General features: G+C 51.6%; 3 protein-coding genes across 6 annotated transcripts in view; 1 reads left to right on the forward strand and 2 right to left on the reverse strand.

Annotated features, from left to right (window-relative positions):
* Nucleotides 1-2,747: 2,747 nt before the first annotated feature.
* On the reverse strand, nt 2,748-3,524 carry LOC134519763 (hemoglobin subunit alpha-2). Its single transcript, XM_063344342.1, has 3 exons — nt 3,367-3,524; nt 3,040-3,244; nt 2,748-2,926 (listed from the first exon to the last, which is right to left on the reverse strand). Exons 1-3 carry the CDS (start codon nt 3,456-3,458, stop codon nt 2,798-2,800), a joined length of 426 nt encoding a protein of 141 aa, XP_063200412.1. The 5' UTR covers nt 3,459-3,524; the 3' UTR covers nt 2,748-2,797.
* Nucleotides 3,525-5,628: 2,104 nt separating this feature from the next.
* Nucleotides 5,629-7,722, reverse strand: LOC134519852 (hemoglobin subunit pi). Its single transcript, XM_063344564.1, has 3 exons — nt 7,594-7,722; nt 6,309-6,513; nt 5,629-5,766 (listed from the first exon to the last, which is right to left on the reverse strand). The coding sequence occupies exons 1-3, from the start codon at nt 7,686-7,688 to the stop codon at nt 5,638-5,640; spliced, it is 429 nt and encodes a 142-aa protein (XP_063200634.1). The 5' UTR covers nt 7,689-7,722; the 3' UTR covers nt 5,629-5,637.
* A 5,966-nt stretch (nt 7,723-13,688) lies between these two features.
* NPRL3 (NPR3 like, GATOR1 complex subunit) overlaps nt 13,689-19,680 on the forward strand; it is a 45,628-nt gene continuing 39,636 nt past the window's right edge. For 2 of the 4 annotated variants that reach the window (XM_063343377.1, XM_063343376.1), the window contains exons 1-2: nt 13,689-13,790; nt 15,183-15,252. Coding sequence is in view for 2 of the 4 variants with exons in the window: in XM_063343373.1 (XP_063199443.1) it covers nt 13,755-13,872; nt 15,183-15,252 (188 nt within the window). In the remaining 2 variants the exon portion in view is untranslated. Of the gene's footprint in view, nt 13,873-15,182; nt 15,253-19,680 lie in introns of all 4 variants that reach the window. The other 2 variants (XM_063343373.1, XM_063343374.1) reach the window with 2 other exon arrangements.

Consider the following 19,680-nt stretch of genomic DNA (forward strand, 5'->3'; position numbering starts at 1 on the left):
TGCCCCCGCACCGCCCCGGCCGGGGGTCGCTGCCCCCCGCCACCGCCCGGGGTCTGGGTCGGGATTAGGGTTAGGGCTGGCATCAGCGCGGGATGGGTGGTCCGTCCCCTCTGGAGAGGGCTGGCTGCAGGGTCAGGCTTAGGTTTAGGCTTAGATTTAAGTTTAGGTTTAGGTTTGGGGTCCGCGCTGGCCTGGGTTGAGGTTGGGGTCTGCACCAGAGGAGTCCGTGTGTCCCCCCTCCCGGCACAGGCTGGGTTCAGGGCTCATTGTGGGGCACCGACTGATGTCCCCCTCCCCGGTGCAGGCACAGCCTGGATGTGTTCTGGCAGGACGTTGGGGACAGCAGCGTGAGGGTTGTGACTTCAGTAGTGTAGTGGGAGTCTGTGGTCCACAGACTGAGCCTGTCCGGCGCTCCCGGCACCTGCACGCAGCGCCACAGGCACCCGCTTGTACCGACCCATCCACGCACACACCTGAACTGCCCCGGTACACGCATTGCCATCTGCCACAGCCCCTATACATACACATCCTTATAGAATCACAGCATCACAGAATGGTTTGGGTTGGAAGGGACCTTAAAGACCACCCAGTGCCACCCCCTGCCCTGGGCAGGGACACCTCCCACCACACCAGGTTGCTCCAAGCCCCGTCCAACCTGCCCTTGAACACCTCCAGGGATGGGGCAGCCACAGCTTCTCTGGGCAATCCTTGCACACCCACACGCTGTCCCTGTGCACACCCTGCCATCCAACGCAGACCCTGTACACAGCCGCGCATTTGCGCTGCCCCACTGCACCTGCTGCTCTGGTTCCCTCAGAACACCCCAAAACGGTGTACCCCAAAGAACAACATGATCTTTAAGGTCCCTTCCAACCCAAACCATTCTAAAGCGTGTGCCCTCTTCACACCCGCAACCCCTGAACTGCAATCACATCACCCTTTGCATACAGACCCCGGAGCTGCCCCGGCCCACATGTGCTGTGCTGGCCCCAGTGCTGCGGGGGTGACGCTGGTCCCTGGGAAGGGGGGGACACTCGGCAGAGCCAGGGGGATCAGCCCTGGGCACTGACACAAGCAGCTGGTCGCAGCAGCAGGAGCTCGCAGGCGGGGAAGGAAGGCAGGCAGGGCCCATGGTGAGCCCTGTGTGCCCCAAATAATGAAGGTGAGGAAGGCAAGAAGGTGAAGATGAAGATGGTGAGGAAGACGAGAAGGGTGAGGGGGATTGGGCTGTTTCCAGTAGGTTCGAGGGCTGGTGCTGGCAGGCAGGGGACAGTTCACACCCGTGTTTCCTCCATGGCCGATGGTTCTTATCGTTTGTGTTTGGGGGAGATTAGCTCGAGCTGGCACCATGTCAGAGGGGGGAGGAGGGGAGGACAAGGGAGGGGGCTGCTCTTCTGGGAAGCGGAGCCCAGGGAAACAGGAGCGAGGCGGTGTGTCTGCCTGTGCCTGCATCGGGGCGGGGGGGCAGAAGAGCCCTTCAAAGTGGTGGCACAAGAATAAATGGGTGTAAACGCACATGAGGACACTGGGGTGTAGACTGGGATGCGTCTGAAGATGGAGGAAAAGCACTGTGGGATCATGAGTGGTTTGCAGGAGCAGGGGCCAGCGTGGCCCGGGGGCTCCCAGCCCCGTGTTTTTGTGCAGGTGGGGTCCCCCAGCCCCATGTTTCTGCGCAGGTAGAGTCCCCTGCAGCCCTGTGTTTCCTCACAGGCAGGATTTCCACCAGCCCCATGTTTCTGCGCAGGTAGAGTCCCCTGCAGCCCTGTGTTTCCTCGCAGGCAGGATTTCCCCCAGCCCCACGTTTCTGCGCAGGTAGAGTCCCCTGCAGCCCTGTGTTTCCTCGCAGGCAGGATTTCCCCCAGCCCCAAGTTTCTGTGCAGGCAGGGACCCCCCAGCCCCGTGTTTCTGTGCAGGCAGGGTCCCTGTCCCCGCACACCCAGCGCCCGGCTGCTGCCTGCTCTCGGCCACCGCAGGCACAGCTCTCCTGACGCACCATCTCCCATCCCTCAAGAGCGCTTGTCGCCTCCTCCCTCTGGTGTAACAGCACAGGGCAAACCCAGGGCTAGCGTAGTATCTCATAATCCATCGCCTGTGATCTGAAGACAATGTGTTATTTCTTAATTCAGGCTCCAGGACCCTGAAACTGGTGGCCCACCCTGCTCCCACCCTGTCCCGGTGCCAGCGGAAGCGCAGACGCCCTGGGCAGGAGTGGGGGCACTTCCCTGGAAGTCAGTGGGGGTTTGTGGCTCAGGGGCTTTAGCCCAAGAACAGTGTTTGTGCTTCATGGTCTGCAGTGGATTTTTGTCACTCCATGAACTTGTCTGATTGCTTTTGGAGCTCATGCAGATGCTTGGCTCCCACAGCATCCCCAATAAAGTCCTAAACAACCATCGTGGTAGATGGAGCCAGGAAGGATTAATCCTACCCCCACCTGGAGAATCCTTCCAGGGGATGCAAGAACCACATTTGGCTTGGCACATCCTTTCCCCTGCGTCCCGAGGGATGCAGGCAGGGCAGGGTGACAGGCTGAGCTCCATTCTCCAGGTCCTGCTACCAGCATTGTCGGCATCCCAAGCTGGGGAGGTTGGAAGCAGGCAGGACTCTCGGGGAGGCACCCAGGGAGTCCGTGTCCAGTGCTGCCTCCCTGCACTAGTCAGCCTTACCGGCAGCTCCCTCCCTCACTCCGATGGGAGCACCGCAACGTCACAGCCCACTCCAGCCCCCCACCCCAGCACAGACGGACACGGTGCGGTGGCAAAGGTGTCTTTATTGATGGCACCCGGGCACGGACGGCAGCTCATCTGTACTTCTCGGCCAGCACAGCGGCCACGGCCGACAGGAACTTGTCGAAGGCGGCGTGCACCTCGGGGGTGTAGTCTTTGCCCAGGTGCACAGCCAGCACCACCTGCAAGCACTGCGACAGCAGCTGCAAGACAAAATGGGGCTCAGCACCATCGCTACGGCCCCCGGTCCCCCATCCCCCTGTCCCCCTGTCCCCGTGCCCCACTCCCCGTCCCCTGTCCCCTGTCCCCCGCCTGCCTTGAAGTTGACGGGGTCGACGCGCAGGTTGTAGGCGTGCAGGTTGCTGAGCTCAGACAGGGCCTGGCTGAGGTTGTCCAGGTTCTTGACGGCGTTGCCCAAGGCGGTCACCACCTTCTTGCCGTGGCCGCGGATCTGGTCAGAGCCGTGTTGCAGGTCGAAGTGGGGGAAGTAGGTCTTGGTCTGGGGGTATGTGATGAACATCCTGCCGGAGCGGGAGGGTGTCAGTGCTGACGACCCCCAGCCGGACCCCCCACACCAGACCCCCCGTGGGGCTCCCACCCACTTGCCCCCATCGCCTGTGGTGTCCCCGGGCCCGGCCCGCACCTCTCCAGGGCCTCGGCTCCGAAGTCCTCCTGGTGGCCGAGCACCTTCTCCCAGATCTGCAGGATCAGCTTCTTGTCATCGGCGGTCAGCATGGTGGCGGCTGGTGACAGGGGCAGGCAGGTCTTGGTGGCTGCAGCACCCACGGGGACGCTCTCTTATAGCAGCCGGCACCTCCGCCCTGGCCTTATCTTATCGGCGCCGAGGGTGGCGGGGCTGCGGCCGACGCTGCTGGGCCCAGGGAGCGGCTGCGGCGTTGCCCCAGGGGGCCCCGGCTGCCCCGGGGGGCCCAGCCCTGAGGAGGCCCCGAGGGGGCCCGGCTGCCCTGCCCTGCCCCACTGCACCAGCCCCATGCCAGGCCGGGGACACCCCATGGTCAACAACAGCCACTGGCATGTCCCATGGGTGCCACGGCCTTGGCCTTGCCGTCCGGCGTGTCCTCAAGCCTCCTGTTGGGATCCATCATTCCCGCCAGGGCCTGGTCCTCCCTGGCTCCGCGGGTGTCAGGGTGGGTCCCACATGTGTCCCCATGTCCCTCATGTCCTCCAGACTCTGGCACATCCAGCCCCTCTCTGCCTGAAGAGCCCATGGACATCTGAGCAGGAGCCATGGACAAGCCCTCCTAGGTCACGCTCCGGTCATCCCTCCTGGGATTGACCATGGGAAGCACCATCTCTCCAGCAGCCCGGAGAAAACTGGGTGGGGAAGAACCTCCTTTTTGGGCACACAATCTTCCAAAGCCCATCCTGTGATGCTTGTCAGGCCTGGGCTCCTGCCCTTCTTCCCACCCAGTGTGTGCTCCTGCCTCTCCGTAAACGCCGGGACATCCCGCAGGGCATGTGGTGGTTGGCGACTGTCACGTCCTTTGCTCAGCCTCTGTTCGAAGTCTTTGGTAAAAATTCGGGGTTAGGGACACACCAGATGCTGACCTACCACCTAAGCTGTGGATTTAAATGTAGCGCAGCATCACGTCTGTCTCTGCTTCTCACTCTGCCCCCCAGGGAATAGATTTTGGGGTGCGCAATACTCTGGGAGGGGATGCAACCAGGAAGATGACCCCAACTAGCCAAAGAAGTATTTCATACCATATAACGCCATGCTCAGCAATAAAAGGGAACAGAGCGGGTTTTAGGGAGCTTTAGGGGTGTTATCTATCTTTGGGGACTGGCTGGGCATCAGTCTGCCTGTGGGAGGTGGGGAGCGATTGCCTTTGCATCACCTGTTTTGCTTTGTTTTCTTCCCTCTTCTTCCACTTATCCTTCACTTATTAAACAATTATTTCTGTTTGTTTATCTCTTTGATCTTGGCCCCCAAGTTTTCTTGCTTTTATTCTTCCTTTCCTCTTCCCCTCGTCCCATTGCGGGGGGGGAGTAAGAGCAGTGCTTAGCTGCCCACGGAGGTTAACCCACAACTCCTACATACGGAGCATCCCTGCACTCCCCCCAGCGTGACCATCAGTTCTGTACTCTTCCTTGTCGCTGCTTTCCAGAGAAACCCTAGGAATTTGTGGTCCCCCAGACGCCATCAACACTGGTCTCCATTGGCCAGTTGTATTCCCAAATTTCAAACGCATGTAAAGTTCCCCATATAAAAATAAGCGATGTCAAGCTGGAGGGGGTGGTCCCTTTACCAAACCTGCCTAGCAGGTGTGACAGCCCAAGGTGTTCATGAAGCACATCGGATACCTTGTCGATACCCCATGGAGAGGAGGATGAAAAGCCACTGCCCAGCATTGCTCTGGGCTGTGACGTGTTTTGGATAGGCCAAACAAAAAGCCTGTGTCCATTCAATATCCTAGAAGGGTAAAAGACAGTTTCCTGGTCAGCCTGGAAACAGTCTGTGGTGGATACACCTTTGGTGAGCGGGAGCAGTCACAGGGCTCTAGCCTCTTCTGGGCTTCTGCTCAGTGTTATGTTATTCCCACTGAATATTATGTTATTCCCACTGAATTTACACACCCTAGCACATGAATTAGCACATGAATTAGTACATGGATTAGGACATGAATTTACACAGTTTACAATTTTCCCCTCTGTATTGTGTAGACATTTCAGAACACCCCCTGCCTGAACAGTAAGGTGTAGGTGGAACACACACCTGGAGATGAAAGCACAGAGACCAGAGCTCACATTTGAATTATTTATTGGTTTTTGCAGATGACCGAGCCCCTGCGCAGGGGATTTGAGAGGACTGCATAGGAAGGGGTGAATACCCCAGAGCCTGGCAGCTGGGACGCGCCATGGATGTGCGTCTCTTGCCCTCTGTGGAGGCCATTTATCTGTACTTCTCAGTCAGAACAGAGGAAACACTGGACAGGAACTTGTCCCACGCAGCATGAGCTTCTGGGGTGAAGTCACTGGGATAGCGGGCAGCCACGGAGCACAGGATACAGTGGGAAAGCAGCTGTAAGGGAAACCAGGATGAAATCCATCAGGACCAGTAACAGATGTCAGTCTAGGGGTCTGCAACAGACCTTGGTCCCAGCATGCTCTGAGATGACAACTACACGCCCCGACCAGGCCCGATGCCATGTGTGAAAAAGCAGAGTGGCCTTTGGTATAGGGCAAAAGGCACTGCTCGATACCACTCCCTCTTTCCAAATGTCCCTTCCTTTCTTCCCAAAGGGAAATGCAGCAAGGTGGAAATGTTTAGAATTTGCTTTGTTCAAGACAGGTGATGTAACTTGACTTGTGAGGGAGGTTCGTAAATTGCAACAAAGACAGCAGAGACTCGAGTCTGTCTAACACAAACCACAGGAGCCACCCAAGTGGTTCTTTGCCTGAGCTGGACCAGATCTTTCATTAAAAGATCCAACCTCAGGTTAAAAATCAGGTGGGGAACAAGCAGCGATGTCAGTTGGCAAGTCTGATCAAGCTGCCGTTAGCCAATGGTCACTAATTCTGTGATGGCAGTTTTCATCCCTGAAAGTCCCTGTGCCCACTCACCTTGAAGTTCACTGGGTCCACCCTGAGGATGTAAGCGTGCAGCTCACTGAGCTTGGCCAAGGCGCCTCTAATGTCATCGATGTACTTCACAGCTTCCCCGATGGCATTCATGACCTTGGAGCCATGACCGCGAAGCTGGGCTGAGCCTTGGCTGAGATCAAAGTGAGGGAAGTAGGTTTTCGTCTGGGGGTAGCTGGAGAAAAGCCTGGAGGAGAAGGAGAGAATGAGATGCAGCGGTGGAAGCAACATGCATGAGATGGTAAAACCTCAGAGGAAGTGCCGTGTAAACCCGCCAGCTACAGAAGTGCAACTCCAGTGGTTGTAACAGAGCTTCGGGATCTTGAAGCCTGCATCAAGAAGGTCTTTCTGCTCTTACACCTCTTCTGCAGTATGTGCAGAGTAGACAGTGGGCTAATATGTATGTACTAGAGAAGAATGAAATGTCAAAAATAATTTTTAAATTCATGTATTTTGGGGGTTTTTGGGGGGGTATTTTAAAATAAATAACAGCCCCAAATTGTCACTACATTTTCTATATCACACTGTACGCCCATTTGCAGGATCTTCTAACTAATATGAGCTGAACAAACCAGAATTGATGTGAGTGGTACTCAGCGTCCTGGAAGGAGTATCACAATACTTTACATTGAGCTGTAAATAACATTTAAATAACTCTAAGTAACATCATAATTTCTGAACAATTTCCAGGCCATTATCCCTTTTGTGACAACTTGCTTAATTAGTGTGAACTTTGCATGACCCCCTTCATGCAGGGGGTCCAGTTGCCTTGTTTCCTAACAGTTTGTTACTTATCTACTGGAACAATGAAATGTGCCCAGTGAGTTTAGTGGCCAACTATTCCCTTAATACCTAGAAATGGCACAAGAAAGCGCAACACTTATACAGAAATTGCATCACTTGCACAACAAACCGCTTTGAGTTCATTTCCCAACAGCGATAACCCTGTTTCAGGACACAGAGTATGAATGAGTTGGAATTCCTCACCAGGGCTCCCGACTATGAATTCTTCTGAATTGCTATAATGAATAAAAACCCATCAGAATTACTTAGAAAATTGTGTTTTGCCGTAAGATATTGAATCCATCTATTAGCATTTAGTAGCACAGATACAATTCCTGAAAATTATGCACCAAACAACATAGAGGTCATCCAGCAACTCTCACCACTCCCAGTGTGCCCTCACTCATGCCAGTTTGATGCGAGATGCACCCTAACAGCAAAGCCAGAGGAGATACCCTCTTCGGAGGGCTTCCGGGGGACTTACCTCTCCAGTGATTCTGCCCCAATGGCATCGGCTTGGGTAGCCACCTTTGCCCAGATGGCGGCCACAGCGGCCTTCTCGGCTTGAGTCAGCGTCATTGTGCAGGAGGGTGCAGGCTCAGGTTCTTCGCAATGAACGCTGAGAGGAGGTTTGGATTCATCAGCCTGGTGGCCCTGCTTATAAAGAGGAAGGGGAGAGCAGACGTTGGTGCCTGTCCACGCTCATTGGTCACTCCAGAGGTCCACCCATGGAGGTGGGAGACTCTTATCTCCTATTTCGGCAAGGGTCAGCTCACTGACCCCCTTGCTTGCTGGCGTTATCAGCTTCTTGCTTCTTAACGTAATGGCCGTGTGGCCCGAAGAAATTGTCTGGACACATATTGATACACGAACAGACAGATAATGCTGGAAAATTCCAGTGACAGAGGGTTAGGACACATCTTTGAGCTGAGGAGCATGTGCACTTCAGGCATATTAAGGGGCTTGGAGGAAAATCTGCATTCTCTGCCTTGCTTCACAGACGAGGACACAAGACTGGGCCTTTCTGTGCCGTATCGTACACTTACAGTGTATATGGCTGCTCCATGGCCCAATATTTCATATGAAGTGATTCCTAAGTAGTGGTAGGGACAGGCTGGGAGACGTGCTGTACAGTTCCGGGGGGCAGTGAGATGCTGACTTAGTGGGAATCAGTGGAGACTTTGCCATTTGCTTCAGCACTGCCAGGACTTCACTTTGCCAGCCTCTTGCAAAGAATTAGGGACACACTCCGCAATTGACATTGCTTATAACGACACCAGTAGTAATGATTCCTATGGACACAGGGAGAGGGAGCTTATGGAATTGAGTAGGGTCCTAGAAAAAAGCATGTGTGTGTAAAAGAGCCCAGTCAGGCTTTTTTATTCATCACTAAATGCCTCATAGGGCACATCTTTGATTTCTAGCGGTGTGATCTTACTGTTAATTACCCCTTGTACTGTCAAACAGCCCTCAGCAGCACAGCCAATGCGGGCGTGCGCTGTGCTACACGCTGGACACGTGCAGGAAAGCCTGGTCCCAGGATAGGTGGCTTGTAGCTTCAGGGCACGGACACACTTGATGGGTGAAGGACTAAACAAGCGAAGGGAAGACCAGCACAAGTCTGTAATCACAGATAAGTGGGCAAAATGTCAAAGAAATACCCTACTGGAGATGGTCGCTGCTGAACCTCGGGGAATGAATATCCTGCCAGCACATGAAGCAGAGGTAAATCTCTCTGACACCCTGATAAACTACGGCAGCCATACACATCACCACTGAGCGCTGGCAGCCGTGCACTGAAAGCTGGCTGGTACAGCCAGGGAGGGCAGATAGTGTCCTCTGCCCAAATAGCCTCGCACGCTTGTGCAGAGGAGGTTGATATGTATGTATAAGTCAGATTCCTCGCCAAGACGTGTCTGTGTTTCACAGCAGCACTGCCGGCTGCTGCAGAGGATGCTCCCCAGACACACTTGGCCTGCTAAAAGGACAGCCCTTCTAGGGATCTAATGATACTTGGGTCATCTGTGCATTGTAGTATGTCCAGCCTACGGTTATCTGCACCAAAATAGCAATGCTGGTGCAAACATACCACCCAGCCCCTCTAAATGTCCCACAGGAGCAGGCAGCAAGCTTGGAGCCACTCTTGGGAGCCACAGGGTGGCTGTGCAACACTGCCAGGTAGGGGAACTCCACTGTCGGCAGATGTTGGGTTTGGGGTGGGAGGTAGGCTCTCACGTGTGGTCTGCTTATGGTGGGGGCTGCTTCTGTGCCCTCACATGGGGGTAGGTCTCTCCTCTCTGGGTAGACTCTACAGCACAGAGGAGTTGATACGCTCTGCCACCGGGTCCTGGGGTCAGGTGGGGAGCAGCAGGGATGGGGTGACACAGCGGCTGCTGTATCCCCTGGTGTCCCCAGTGTTCTGGTGGCTGCAGTGGCACTCGCAGAAGGGCTCTGACCCACCCCTTGGGCTTTGCACTGCGCTCTGAGTTTAAGCCTCTCCGTGTGTGATCCATCAGATGAAGTAGGAGAAGCCTTCAGCTTTCCCAAAGGGCAGGCACAAAGCACTTGGTGCTTCTTGATCTGCAAGCCTGGTTCGCTGGGGTTCAGTGGGGTTCGGTGATCCTGTATCTTCATCCCCTCTGTGGAGGCCAGCACCTTATCCGGGATTTCATTAAAATCATGTCCGGTATCACAGCTCCCTCCTCGGCCCTCCTGCCCACTGGCTGGCTGGGTAATTCCCTTCTCTCAGCACCTCACTTTAACAGGGGACACAAGAGGGGACTCACTTGAGACCCAGTGAAGACAATGGCTTTATAATAAGGAATATTATCAGAGTGCTCTTTGTATATCCTCCCTTCAATAAATGTCATACATGTCCACTGAAAACCTGGAGCTAACTGCATCTGGCTACACAGAGGCAGTGCAGAGCAGTGTCCCATTAAAAGTGCCTCTGATGGGATGGGCAGCAGTCCCTCAGACAGGGCAGAGGAAAAGCCAATATTCAGTTTATACAGCTTAAATGGATGGAGGTATCAAGAGAGCCTGCATTCATCATCCCTGGCTACAAGCATTTTAAAAAACTGTTAAATATGTTAAATATACATTTATATAATGTTTTTGTCTCCTCCCCAAAGTGCTGCCTCTTCTGTCGCCCGCTGCATGGCTGCGCTCCAAGCTCTCCTCCGTGAGAGTGCTTTTAATCAGAGGTCACTCAATCAACGCATGAGGGAAGCGACAGTGACTCAGATATACCCAGGGATGAGGCAGAGACCATCAGGATTCCATCCTATTTTGCTGCTCACTGTTTACCCTGAACATTGATCCTCTGTGACTTTAGGATTAAGGTCTGTGTAGACATGAGGGTCAGAGTGATGCCCACACAGGGTTGGTCATCACTTTATGGAATTTGAATGCATTTTCTGAGAGTTACTCTTGCACTATCACAAAAGCCAGAGCAGCCAAAAGATGACAGTGGTTTGCTGGAAGGAGCTCATCACTTGCCCAGGATGAGGACTGTGCTGGTGATGGCTGTCCTGGGGACATTCCTGATCCTCAGGAACATGCCTGGTGGGAGAAGTGTGATCCTCAGCCACATGCTGCAATGTGAGGTGGAGAGTGATGGCCTCTGTCCTTGCATGGACCTCTCAGACAAGTTCCTCCATCCCAGTGCTCCAGCTGCCAACAAGGTAGTGAGACACACAGGTCCTGGCCTGAGCGACACAAGGAGTTGGACAACATGGTCGCTGGTGTTCCCCTGGTCACAGCACCGATGATGAACAGTCCTCTGGAAACCCCACCAGACCTGCCTTCCTCTCTTGCTGCTGCTGCTCACAGTTACAATTCATAAAGCTCTGGCAGAGTGTCCACCCTTGTGCAGATGATGAATATTTGCCATGAACCTGTGAAATGGCACCAAAGGTGACGTCAAAAGTGATTTTCAGTATTAACGTAGGTCTTTCTTAATCCTGTTGCAAAAGCAGGCTGCCAGTTTCTCCTTTTAAAAGGCAGAAGTGAGGAACAGGCCTGTTTGCTCATTAGAAAAGCGGGATTACAATTTCCATCAGCCCTGACTGTAGATCCAGTGACCGGTTGAACGGCACACACGTCTGCTCTAACTCTGAAAAATTTTGGGCTTATCAAGTTTTGGAAATCTTAAAAGTGGAATCTAAGTCCTGGCTTTATTCTTGAATTTCCTACCAACTTGCAGCAGTTTGCTTTAACTAAACCACAGCCTCCAAGAGCTGGAAATGAGAAATATGTCTGCAATTTATTATTGAAGAAAGTAAAATTATGCTTCGACGCAGACAGGCCAGGAAGTTTTAACGTGGCTGCCCAGCGCTGGCGCAGGGGGAATGCTCTGCTGTGATAACACGACATGACTTTAATCACCCCCAGCCAACTCTCCCCCCTCGGCGACACCTTCTCTTGCTCCAATTGTTATCGCCGGCCTCGTGGAGGAGAATGGCCCTGCAGATTACGGCTGCCCTGCCCCTGCTCATCTCTCTCTGTGGCCACCCACCGCTGCCTGCCGTCCCCAGGGGGGATGCAGAGTGAGCAGGGATATCTCAGAGCATTCATATATCCAAATATTGCAATCAAATGCAGGAGAATTTACATGCAAAACCCAGGACATCCTCTCACATAATTGCTGATAATTTTCTGATCTCAGTAAAACAGAAAATATGACGAATGCAGTAAGGCAGCTGCCTTGGTACTCTTACTTGTCTACGGGCAGGAGTAAGGTTACAGGAACCACAAGGCAAGTTCGTAGAATCACAGAATCACAGAATCATAGAACCATAAAATTGCCAAGGTTGGAAGGGACCTTTCAGATCATCGAGTCCAACCATCAACCCAACACTGCCCAAACCCACCACTAACCCGTGTCCCTCAGCACCACGTCTGCCCCTCTGTTAAATACCTCCAGGGATGGCGACTCCACCACTGCCCTGGGCAGCCTGTTCCAATGCTTGACAACCCTTTCCGTGTAAAAATTTTTCCTAATATCTGTCTTAACCCCCCCCGCCCCGGAGCAACTTGAGGCCATTTCCTCTTGTCCTAGCTGTCTCAGTGCTCTGAAGCCCCACAAGACCTTGCAATGAAGGTGAGGAACACGACCAAGCGCACCTTTCCAGGAGCATGGGGAGCCAAAGGGTCCGATTATTCACAGCCTGGCCCCTGCAGGCACCCTGCAATGGCGACTGTGCCAGTGGGCAACGAGCTCTCGCTGCAGTTTGCCACCAGCTTTGAGTGAAGTTCTGGACTTGCAATGGCTGAACTGGCAGAATCACTGGAAATGACCCAAAGAAATGGGATGGGGGGAGGCAGGCCTCCGGCAGCCCCTGCACCAGGGATCCAGGGCCAGCACCAGGGCTGACGACCAGGGGGGCCACCACAGACAGGCTGGGGGTGCTGGGCCATGCTGGGGACACTGGGCTGAGCTGGCTGGGGGTTGCAATGTGCTGTTCTGAAATGGGGGCAGTGGTCTGTACTGGGGGACAGGGCTGTGAGGTGCTGATCTGCACTGGAGGGCACTGGTCTGTACTGGGAGACAGGGCTGTGAGGTGCTGGTCTGAACTGGAGGGCACCGGTCTGTACTGGGGGATGGGGCGGTGGGGCTGTGAGGTGCTGGTCTAAACTGGGGGCACTGGGCTGTACTGGGGGACAGAGCTGTGGCACAGGGTGAGTTGCTGGTCTAAACTGGGGGGCACTGGGCTGTACTGGGGGATGGGGCTGCGGAGTGGGGTGAGGAGCTGGTCTGAACTGGGGGCACTGGGATGTACTGGGGGACTGGGGTGCAGAGGTGTGAGGTGCTAGTCTGAAGTAGGGACACTGGTCTGTATTGGGGGACAGGGCTGTGAGGTGCTGGTCTGTACTGGAGGGCACCGGGCTGTACCGGGTGGCGGGGCTGTGGAGTGGGGTGAGGAGCTGGTCTGAACTGGGGGCACTGGGATGTACTGGGGGACTGGGGTGCAGGGGTGTGAGGTGCTAGTCTGAAGTAGGGACACTGGTCTGTACTGGGGGACAGGGCTGTGAGGTGCTGGTCTGAACTGGAGGGCACCGGGCTGTACCGGGTGACGGGGCTCTGAGGTGTGCGAGGTACTGGTCTAAACTGGGGGCATTGGGCTGTACTAGGGGATGGGGCTGCAGGCCTGTGAGGTGCTGGTCTGAACTGGGGGCACTGGGCTGTACTGGGGGATGGGGCTGTGGGGCTGTGAGGTGCTGGTCTGAACTGGGGGCACCGGTCTGTACTGGGGGATGGGGCTGCAGAGTGGGGTGAGGAGCTGGTCTGAACTGGGGGCACTGGGATGTACTGGGGGACTGGGGTGCAGGGGTGTGAGGTGCTAGTCTGAAGTAGGGACACTGGTCTGTATTGGGGGACAGGGCTGTGAGGTGCTGGTCTGAACTGGAGGCACTGGTCTGTACTGGGGACGGGGCTGTGAAGTGCTGTTCTGAACGGGGTTGTGAGGCAGAGACCCGGCTCCGCTCAGCCCGCAGCCGGGAAGCCCCGAGCCGCAGGCCCCGGCCCCGGCCCCGGCAGCTCCTCCCCGGCAGCGGCGGGCCGGGCCCGGTGGCGGGCGGAAGCGGAAGCTGAAGGCGGCGGGCGGCCTCCTTGCGGGCCGTGCCGGTCGGTGCTGTGCCGGCATGGGCGAGAGCACCAGCCCCATCAGCGTTATCCTGGTGAGCTCGGGCAGCCGCGGCAACAAGCTGCTGTTCCGCTTCCCCTTCCAGCGCGGCGCCGAGCACCCCGCCGCACAGGCCAGTAAGTGCGCGACGCCGCGGGGGCCGGGGGCTGCGGCTGCTCCGGGGGGAGGCCGGCAGCCCGCCATAGCCCCTGTGGGGGCCTGGCGTCCCACAACCCCCCCTCACACACTCCCTGTGGAGGCCTGGCACCCCCTCACACGCCTCAGGCCCTCCGTGGGGGCCCGGCAGCCCCTCACATACCTCAGACCCTCCATGGGGGCCTGGCCCCCCGTCACACACACCTTACACCCCACGTTAATTGAACCACGTTATATCCATGTGTAATTATCGACCCATTGCCTTGTTGGTCTTCCTGGATGAGCAGTGTGAGTTTTAAGAGCTGTAGGGGAAGGAGGAGGCAGGGTGAGGAGTGAAGGCACCGATGAGGGATAGCGCATTCAGGAGACATCGAGCAAGCTTTAACTGATGATGGGTAGAAACTAAGAGACTTTTGTCCCATAACGGGTGGATGTGGGTTAATTTCTTTAGGAAAATAGGAACACAGGACCGTTCAGGTGCCAGCAGAGGTTGTACCCCTTCCACCGACATTCCCGATCTGGGATAGTGTCAGGTACCTGTTGGCAGCCAGGGAATTCCAAAGGCAGGGTGGCTGTGCCCGCGGCGCTGCCGTCAGGGTCAGTGTCCCACCTGGCCTCGCCGGGTGGCAAGTGTCAGTGTCTTGGTGCATGGCCTGAAGGTGCTGCAGGGCAATGAGGCTGTTTGGTGTGGGTCACTTGCTAACTGCCGTATGTCACGAGAGGTTTGACACCCCTGTTTAGGCTGTGAGTCTCTTTTTACCAAGAGAGAATTGTCTTCAAACCCCTTTTTGTTTTTATAGGTACAATGTGAACACATTGGTGTTTTTGGTTGGCTCCCGCCCCCCTCCTGCTTTTTGTTGGTAAAGGATTTCAATACCTGTGACTGCAGGAGGGGCTTCTGGAGTATTATCATTGTCCTGAAACCTGAGCAATAATGAGGGGAATGCACTGGTCAGAATTTTATTTTCCACTCACAAACTGCAAACTGTTGCCTGGCACTTGAGAGAAAAGTTGTTTCTCTGAATGTTTTGCTTTCTCCTCTTTATCCCCGAAGATGAAAATCTATTTCTCCTAATTTTTGATGTGTTTTTGAGTGAGAATATTAAAAACAAGATCTGGTATCTGTGTCTAAAAAGGAAGGGGCTTTCTGCTTTTAATATTACTTTTTTTAGATGTCTGTTATCGATAACTTTAGAAAGGGCACAGACAAGTATTCTTTTAATGCACTTATTTTAATGAACACTTTAAGGAGATTGTTCCTTGAAAAAGCTGTCTTTATTCTTTGTTTCAGATAAGCCAAGGAGTCGATATGCTGTGAATAGCTCTGGTGACACCACAGAAGATCAAGATGGGGACTCCAGGTAGGGGAAAACATTTCTACTTGCCTCAGAGTTTGAAACAGAGGAGAGATGGCCTCTTGCTCTCTTGCCTGCTAGGTCAGTAGGCAAATACGCTCGGACTGTATAGAAGACAACCTGCCAAAAAATGCTTTAATGCCAAGTTATGAGTAAATTAGTGCTTAGTAATGAGGAATTTCCCATGAGGGAATGCTACTGAATGTATTGTTTACTGGGGAAGGTATAGGTCAGATATTTTGTGCTCATTAGAAAGGCAGTATTACTCTTTCAAAGCTAGGATTATTAATACTTTGGCAAAATTCCACTTTTCTTTACCTGCCTACCTCTCTAACTGGATTATTATTCAGTTGCCTCAGATTCTTCCCTAGCTCATGCAATTGTTGTATGGAATTGCTGTGCACTAATGAATAACTAATTTTGTTTCTCCAGATGTAGCTGCCCTTGTCCGTGGAGTGAAATAGTAGCTCAAAAGCAAACTGAGACTTAAAGATAGTTTTTCAATTACAGGAAATCAGGGGGTAACAAACACACTAAAAATAGGCAGCGTGTTGTTCAGCATGCATGTACGTACGAGTGGACCCTCTAATTAGTTTTTGTGGACATTTTGAAATCTGCTGCTTGGTCCTAAATTTATCACTACCAGATATGAGACAAATCTGGGAAAGAAAAAGGATTTTTGTCTGTTGGCCCACGGATTGGTTGCAGATCTTTTTTGTGATATGTGTCTTAATCTCCAATATTAATGAAATGGGGTAGTTGCTGCTGCTCTTTCGTATAAGAGTGAAAAAGAAGTACTCATCACTTGCCCCCAAAAAAGAAATTTAGATCCCAACCTTGCAAAATGTAAGCTTGTTCTTAACTTTATGACTGAGAATGGTTCAGCTGAAATTAAAATCACCCATAACAGTAAACTTCATCACATTCATATGTTTTTCCAGGACTGGGATCTTACGAAAACACATTCTCCTTGAGGTCATTCATATCTCTTGCCTCTTCTGGTGTCTTTGAAACCTTCAAATGCAGCATTCTGTCATGTCTCCAGCACGTGCAGTACGGTACAGGGCATGACTCCAGTGGGAGCGAGCCATGGTTTTGTAAGTTTGGTAACTGGGGAATGGTGTTTCGGACTGTGTTGTGGACAGCAGCTCTTATGCACATTAGGAAGGCTCCGTGCGCACGTTTGCTGGTTATCTCAGGGATTGTGTTGGTTGCTGTTCAAAACCCTGGCTCTGTTTTTTCCCTGGATAGATTAAGACGGTGTTGGAACGGTACCAGCTTCTGTCCGATACTGATTCATGTTGCCTCTGCCATTTTGGGAGGTTGGACAGACGACTTAATGCAGAGCTGTGTTCGCTGGATGTTGCCTCTGGTGCTGAGTTAGTGTGGTGCTGAATCAATCAGTGTGATGCAGTATGTGGTTACTACAGTGATGCAGGAAAAGCTTTTATCATTTCAAATTATGGTCATATGAGAAAACTGCTAGTGTTTTTCTCAAACTGTTTTTAAGTAGATTGAATGTCCTGGCATGTAACCTACATTAAACAAAGATTTAGATTATTTCATTGTAGTGGTGTCCAGATCTCTGAGCCTGAAAGTTGGTGCTTAGTCTTCTTGTCAAGTATTTGTGTTATAAGCTTTTAGTGTTTAAAAGAATTTATGATACCTCAACTGAGCTCACTAAGTGTGAAATATCACAGTTACGAAGCACTGAATGAAAGAATATTAAGGCAGAAATCCCCCTTTGCAGTGATAGTCTTCAGAAAAAAGAAACTGTTATTTATACAGTTCTGTATATAGCAATACATACAAATTCTGGCTGCAGTGCCTGCACCTGACTAAGGTCAGTGTTTATAAACCTTATATGTACTTAAATGAAATAGAGGTGTTAGCCAGCACAGGTCTTTCATCAGGAAGCTCCTTAATATTATCTCCTGTGCATCTGTCCGTAGCTGCCAGGCAGATGAAGGGGAAACAGAAGCAGAGGAGCATTTACGTTGCTCTGAAAGTGTTGGTTCTGCTAGAGGCCAGATATTGAGGTCCAGCACACTGCTTGTGCTGCTCACATGGCTGGGCATCTGCATTCAGAAATTCAAAGTCTCTTTCAAAATTGAGTTTGTTTCAAGTCTGTTTATTGAAAAGCTTTTTCCCAATACCAGTGTAATCAGTGTTGTAAATACGCTGCATCCCATAAAACTGATGTAGCAGCTAAACATATCCTTCTCTTCAGTGGTAGGAGCTAGTAGAAGAAATCACTGATGTTCTCCATATACTAAATACTATTAATTTATATTAGGCAAGACGAGGTTGTTGGCAGAGTTAGTGTGTTTCACTGGCCTTACTGATACAGGTAGAGAAAACATGCAACTTTTGGATACACAGGCCCTTTTTCCAGCACAAAACAAAAAGGGATCTTCAAAACGGCGTACAGCATGTTGCTCATGCTTTTTGATTTGTATCAGACCATTCTGGGAGTAACAGAAGTTGGTGCCTTGCAGTCGAAGAGATTCTAAGGGGAGAATGGAGGCAGAAGGGTGCAGATCTGTTGGCGAGAGTGAGATGTATATGATTTGTAAACTAGGAAAGGAAGCTTAACCGCCATATGCTGTAAAACCAGTATTGTCATTGAGCCCATGGGGTTTTTTCCCTCACCAGCGTTACAAATTTTTGCTCCCGGGCTCCTGTTTGGAATGTGGTTTGTATGTTCCCATTGAAGATGATGCTGGAGACACCAGGAATGGAACGGCTGGTTTTGGGAGAGCCATTCCCGGTGGCAGCTCTGTGCCTGTAAGTTCGTTCTTCGGCAGTGCAGTGGTGCAGCCGTTCTCTTCCTGAAACGCTCTGTTTGGTCGTCCGTGGAGAGATTTCATCAGCATGAAGTCTGGTCTCTTTTCTGGTAGTGGTGATTTTCTGATTGGAGTTGTTCTCAATGACAGCAATTTATTAAGTGGCTTCATATTATTTCTGGAAGGCTTCTCAAGGAAAAGTGGGCAAAAAGATTCCTTTCAATCACCGTGTATGAGTCGCATCTGTTGATGTTTTTGGTGGCACAAATTGAGGCCTTGAAGTGGGCAGACTGCGAGGCTGAGTTGATGGTATATGGCAAGTTTGATAATGTTGAAGGACTGTGTCTTTCCCATGTTTTCATGTTCAGTAGCAAAGGTTATTTCAGATTTATCTGGTTGCTGCAACATTCTTATGAGGGTTGGATTCATTCTTTTTTATACTGGATGGCGGTTTTTAATTTACTGGCAATCTAGCACCAATCGTATCCTAGATAAGGTTCACTATTGCTTTTTTCCTAACCTATTGAAACCTAGATCAATTACTTTTAAGCTGATCTCTCTTAGAGCAGTTGAGATGTATGTACTTCTTTACGGCCTCAGAAAGGACAAAATTAGGCCAGTTTAGGTGCCTTAACTCTCCATTTCCGTGTAATATTATTTGTATGCATAATTGGATTTCTTCTAGCCTTCAGACTCAAATTTCCAGGTCATTGTTATGCTTTTTGGGTTTTTTATAGACAATTGTAGCCTATTCATGATGATCCTACCTCTAGGTTACTGCCACGTGTTTGCTTCTATTAATTTCTTTTCAGTAGAGCTGTGTGTCTGGGTCTCCAGAATACAGGTTTTTCTCCCTTTTAAAAGCAAGTCAAGCGTCAAAAGTGGTTGAGGTGTGTTTATGGTGGCAATGCAACAGGAAGGTATTCAGAAGAATCTGTCACTGTCAAAACAAATTGCCTGTCAAGTGTCTCTCTTTGCTGGCTTCTTCTCAGCCTTTCATCATTTGCTCTCTTCAAAAACATCCTTCAGTTTTTGAGTGCTTTACCAGTAATACATACGCCTCACAGCTTATGGAGAGGCCTGCTAGTCTCGTCTCTGCCCCCGCCCCCCCCGAAAAAAACGTGAGGCAGTTACTCTTTTGAAGCCGGAAGATAATGCTTTGTTAAATCAGTTTGAAATGGGTTTTGTAGTTTTTTCTGAAGGTGGTATAGTGAGCAAGCAAAAATTCTAATGAAGATGCACACAGAGTAACATATGTTACGCCAGACTTTGCATTTTTTAGTAGCACAACTGAGTAACTGAAGGAGGTTTAGCAAGTTTGACAGCATTGGTGTCCTTAATTGGCCAAACACTTCTGTTACGAAAAAAAGGCAACTTACTGACAAACAAGGACTTGAATGTCTCTTTCTAACAAACAGTAATTCTCCTGTGGTAACATTTCTGTATCCTCTGTCCCTCTTTCACTGGACTCCAGTGTTCTTCCTTGTATTTGTTCTGAAAGGCTTCCTTTCTGTAACCCCGTGCTTTTCCATTCATCCATCCATCCATCCCTTCAAACATCCTTCCTGTAATATCACCTCCTTTGTGTAGTTTGTCATTTGGGATTGCTCTGGGTTCCCTTTTCAACATGACCAGTAGAAATGTGTTG

This window comes from Chroicocephalus ridibundus, chromosome 8, assembly GCF_963924245.1.
Source record: "Chroicocephalus ridibundus chromosome 8, bChrRid1.1, whole genome shotgun sequence".
NCBI classification, from domain to species: domain Eukaryota; kingdom Metazoa; phylum Chordata; class Aves; order Charadriiformes; family Laridae; genus Chroicocephalus; species Chroicocephalus ridibundus.

Bases quoted from the DNA above. Each gene is read 5' to 3' on its own strand.
- LOC134519763 (XM_063344342.1), bottom strand. From the start codon at position 3,458: ATGCTGACCGCCGATGACAAGAAGCTGATCCTGCAGATCTGGGAGAAG. The intron at 3,245-3,366 runs GTGCGGGCCGGG...CCGCTCCGGCAG, and splicing joins GGAGCCGAGGCCCTGGAGAG to GATGTTCATCACATACCCCC. The intron at 2,927-3,039 runs GCAGGCGGGGGA...TTTGTCTTGCAG, and splicing joins TCGACCCCGTCAACTTCAAG to CTGCTGTCGCAGTGCTTGCA.
- LOC134519852 (XM_063344564.1), bottom strand. From the start codon at position 7,688: ATGACGCTGACTCAAGCCGAGAAGGCCGCTGTGGCCGCCATCTGGGCA. The intron at 6,514-7,593 runs GTAAGTCCCCCG...CTTCTCCTCCAG, and splicing joins GGGGCAGAATCACTGGAGAG to GCTTTTCTCCAGCTACCCCC. The intron at 5,767-6,308 runs GTGAGTGGGCAC...TTTCCCTTACAG, and splicing joins TGGACCCAGTGAACTTCAAG to CTGCTTTCCCACTGTATCCT.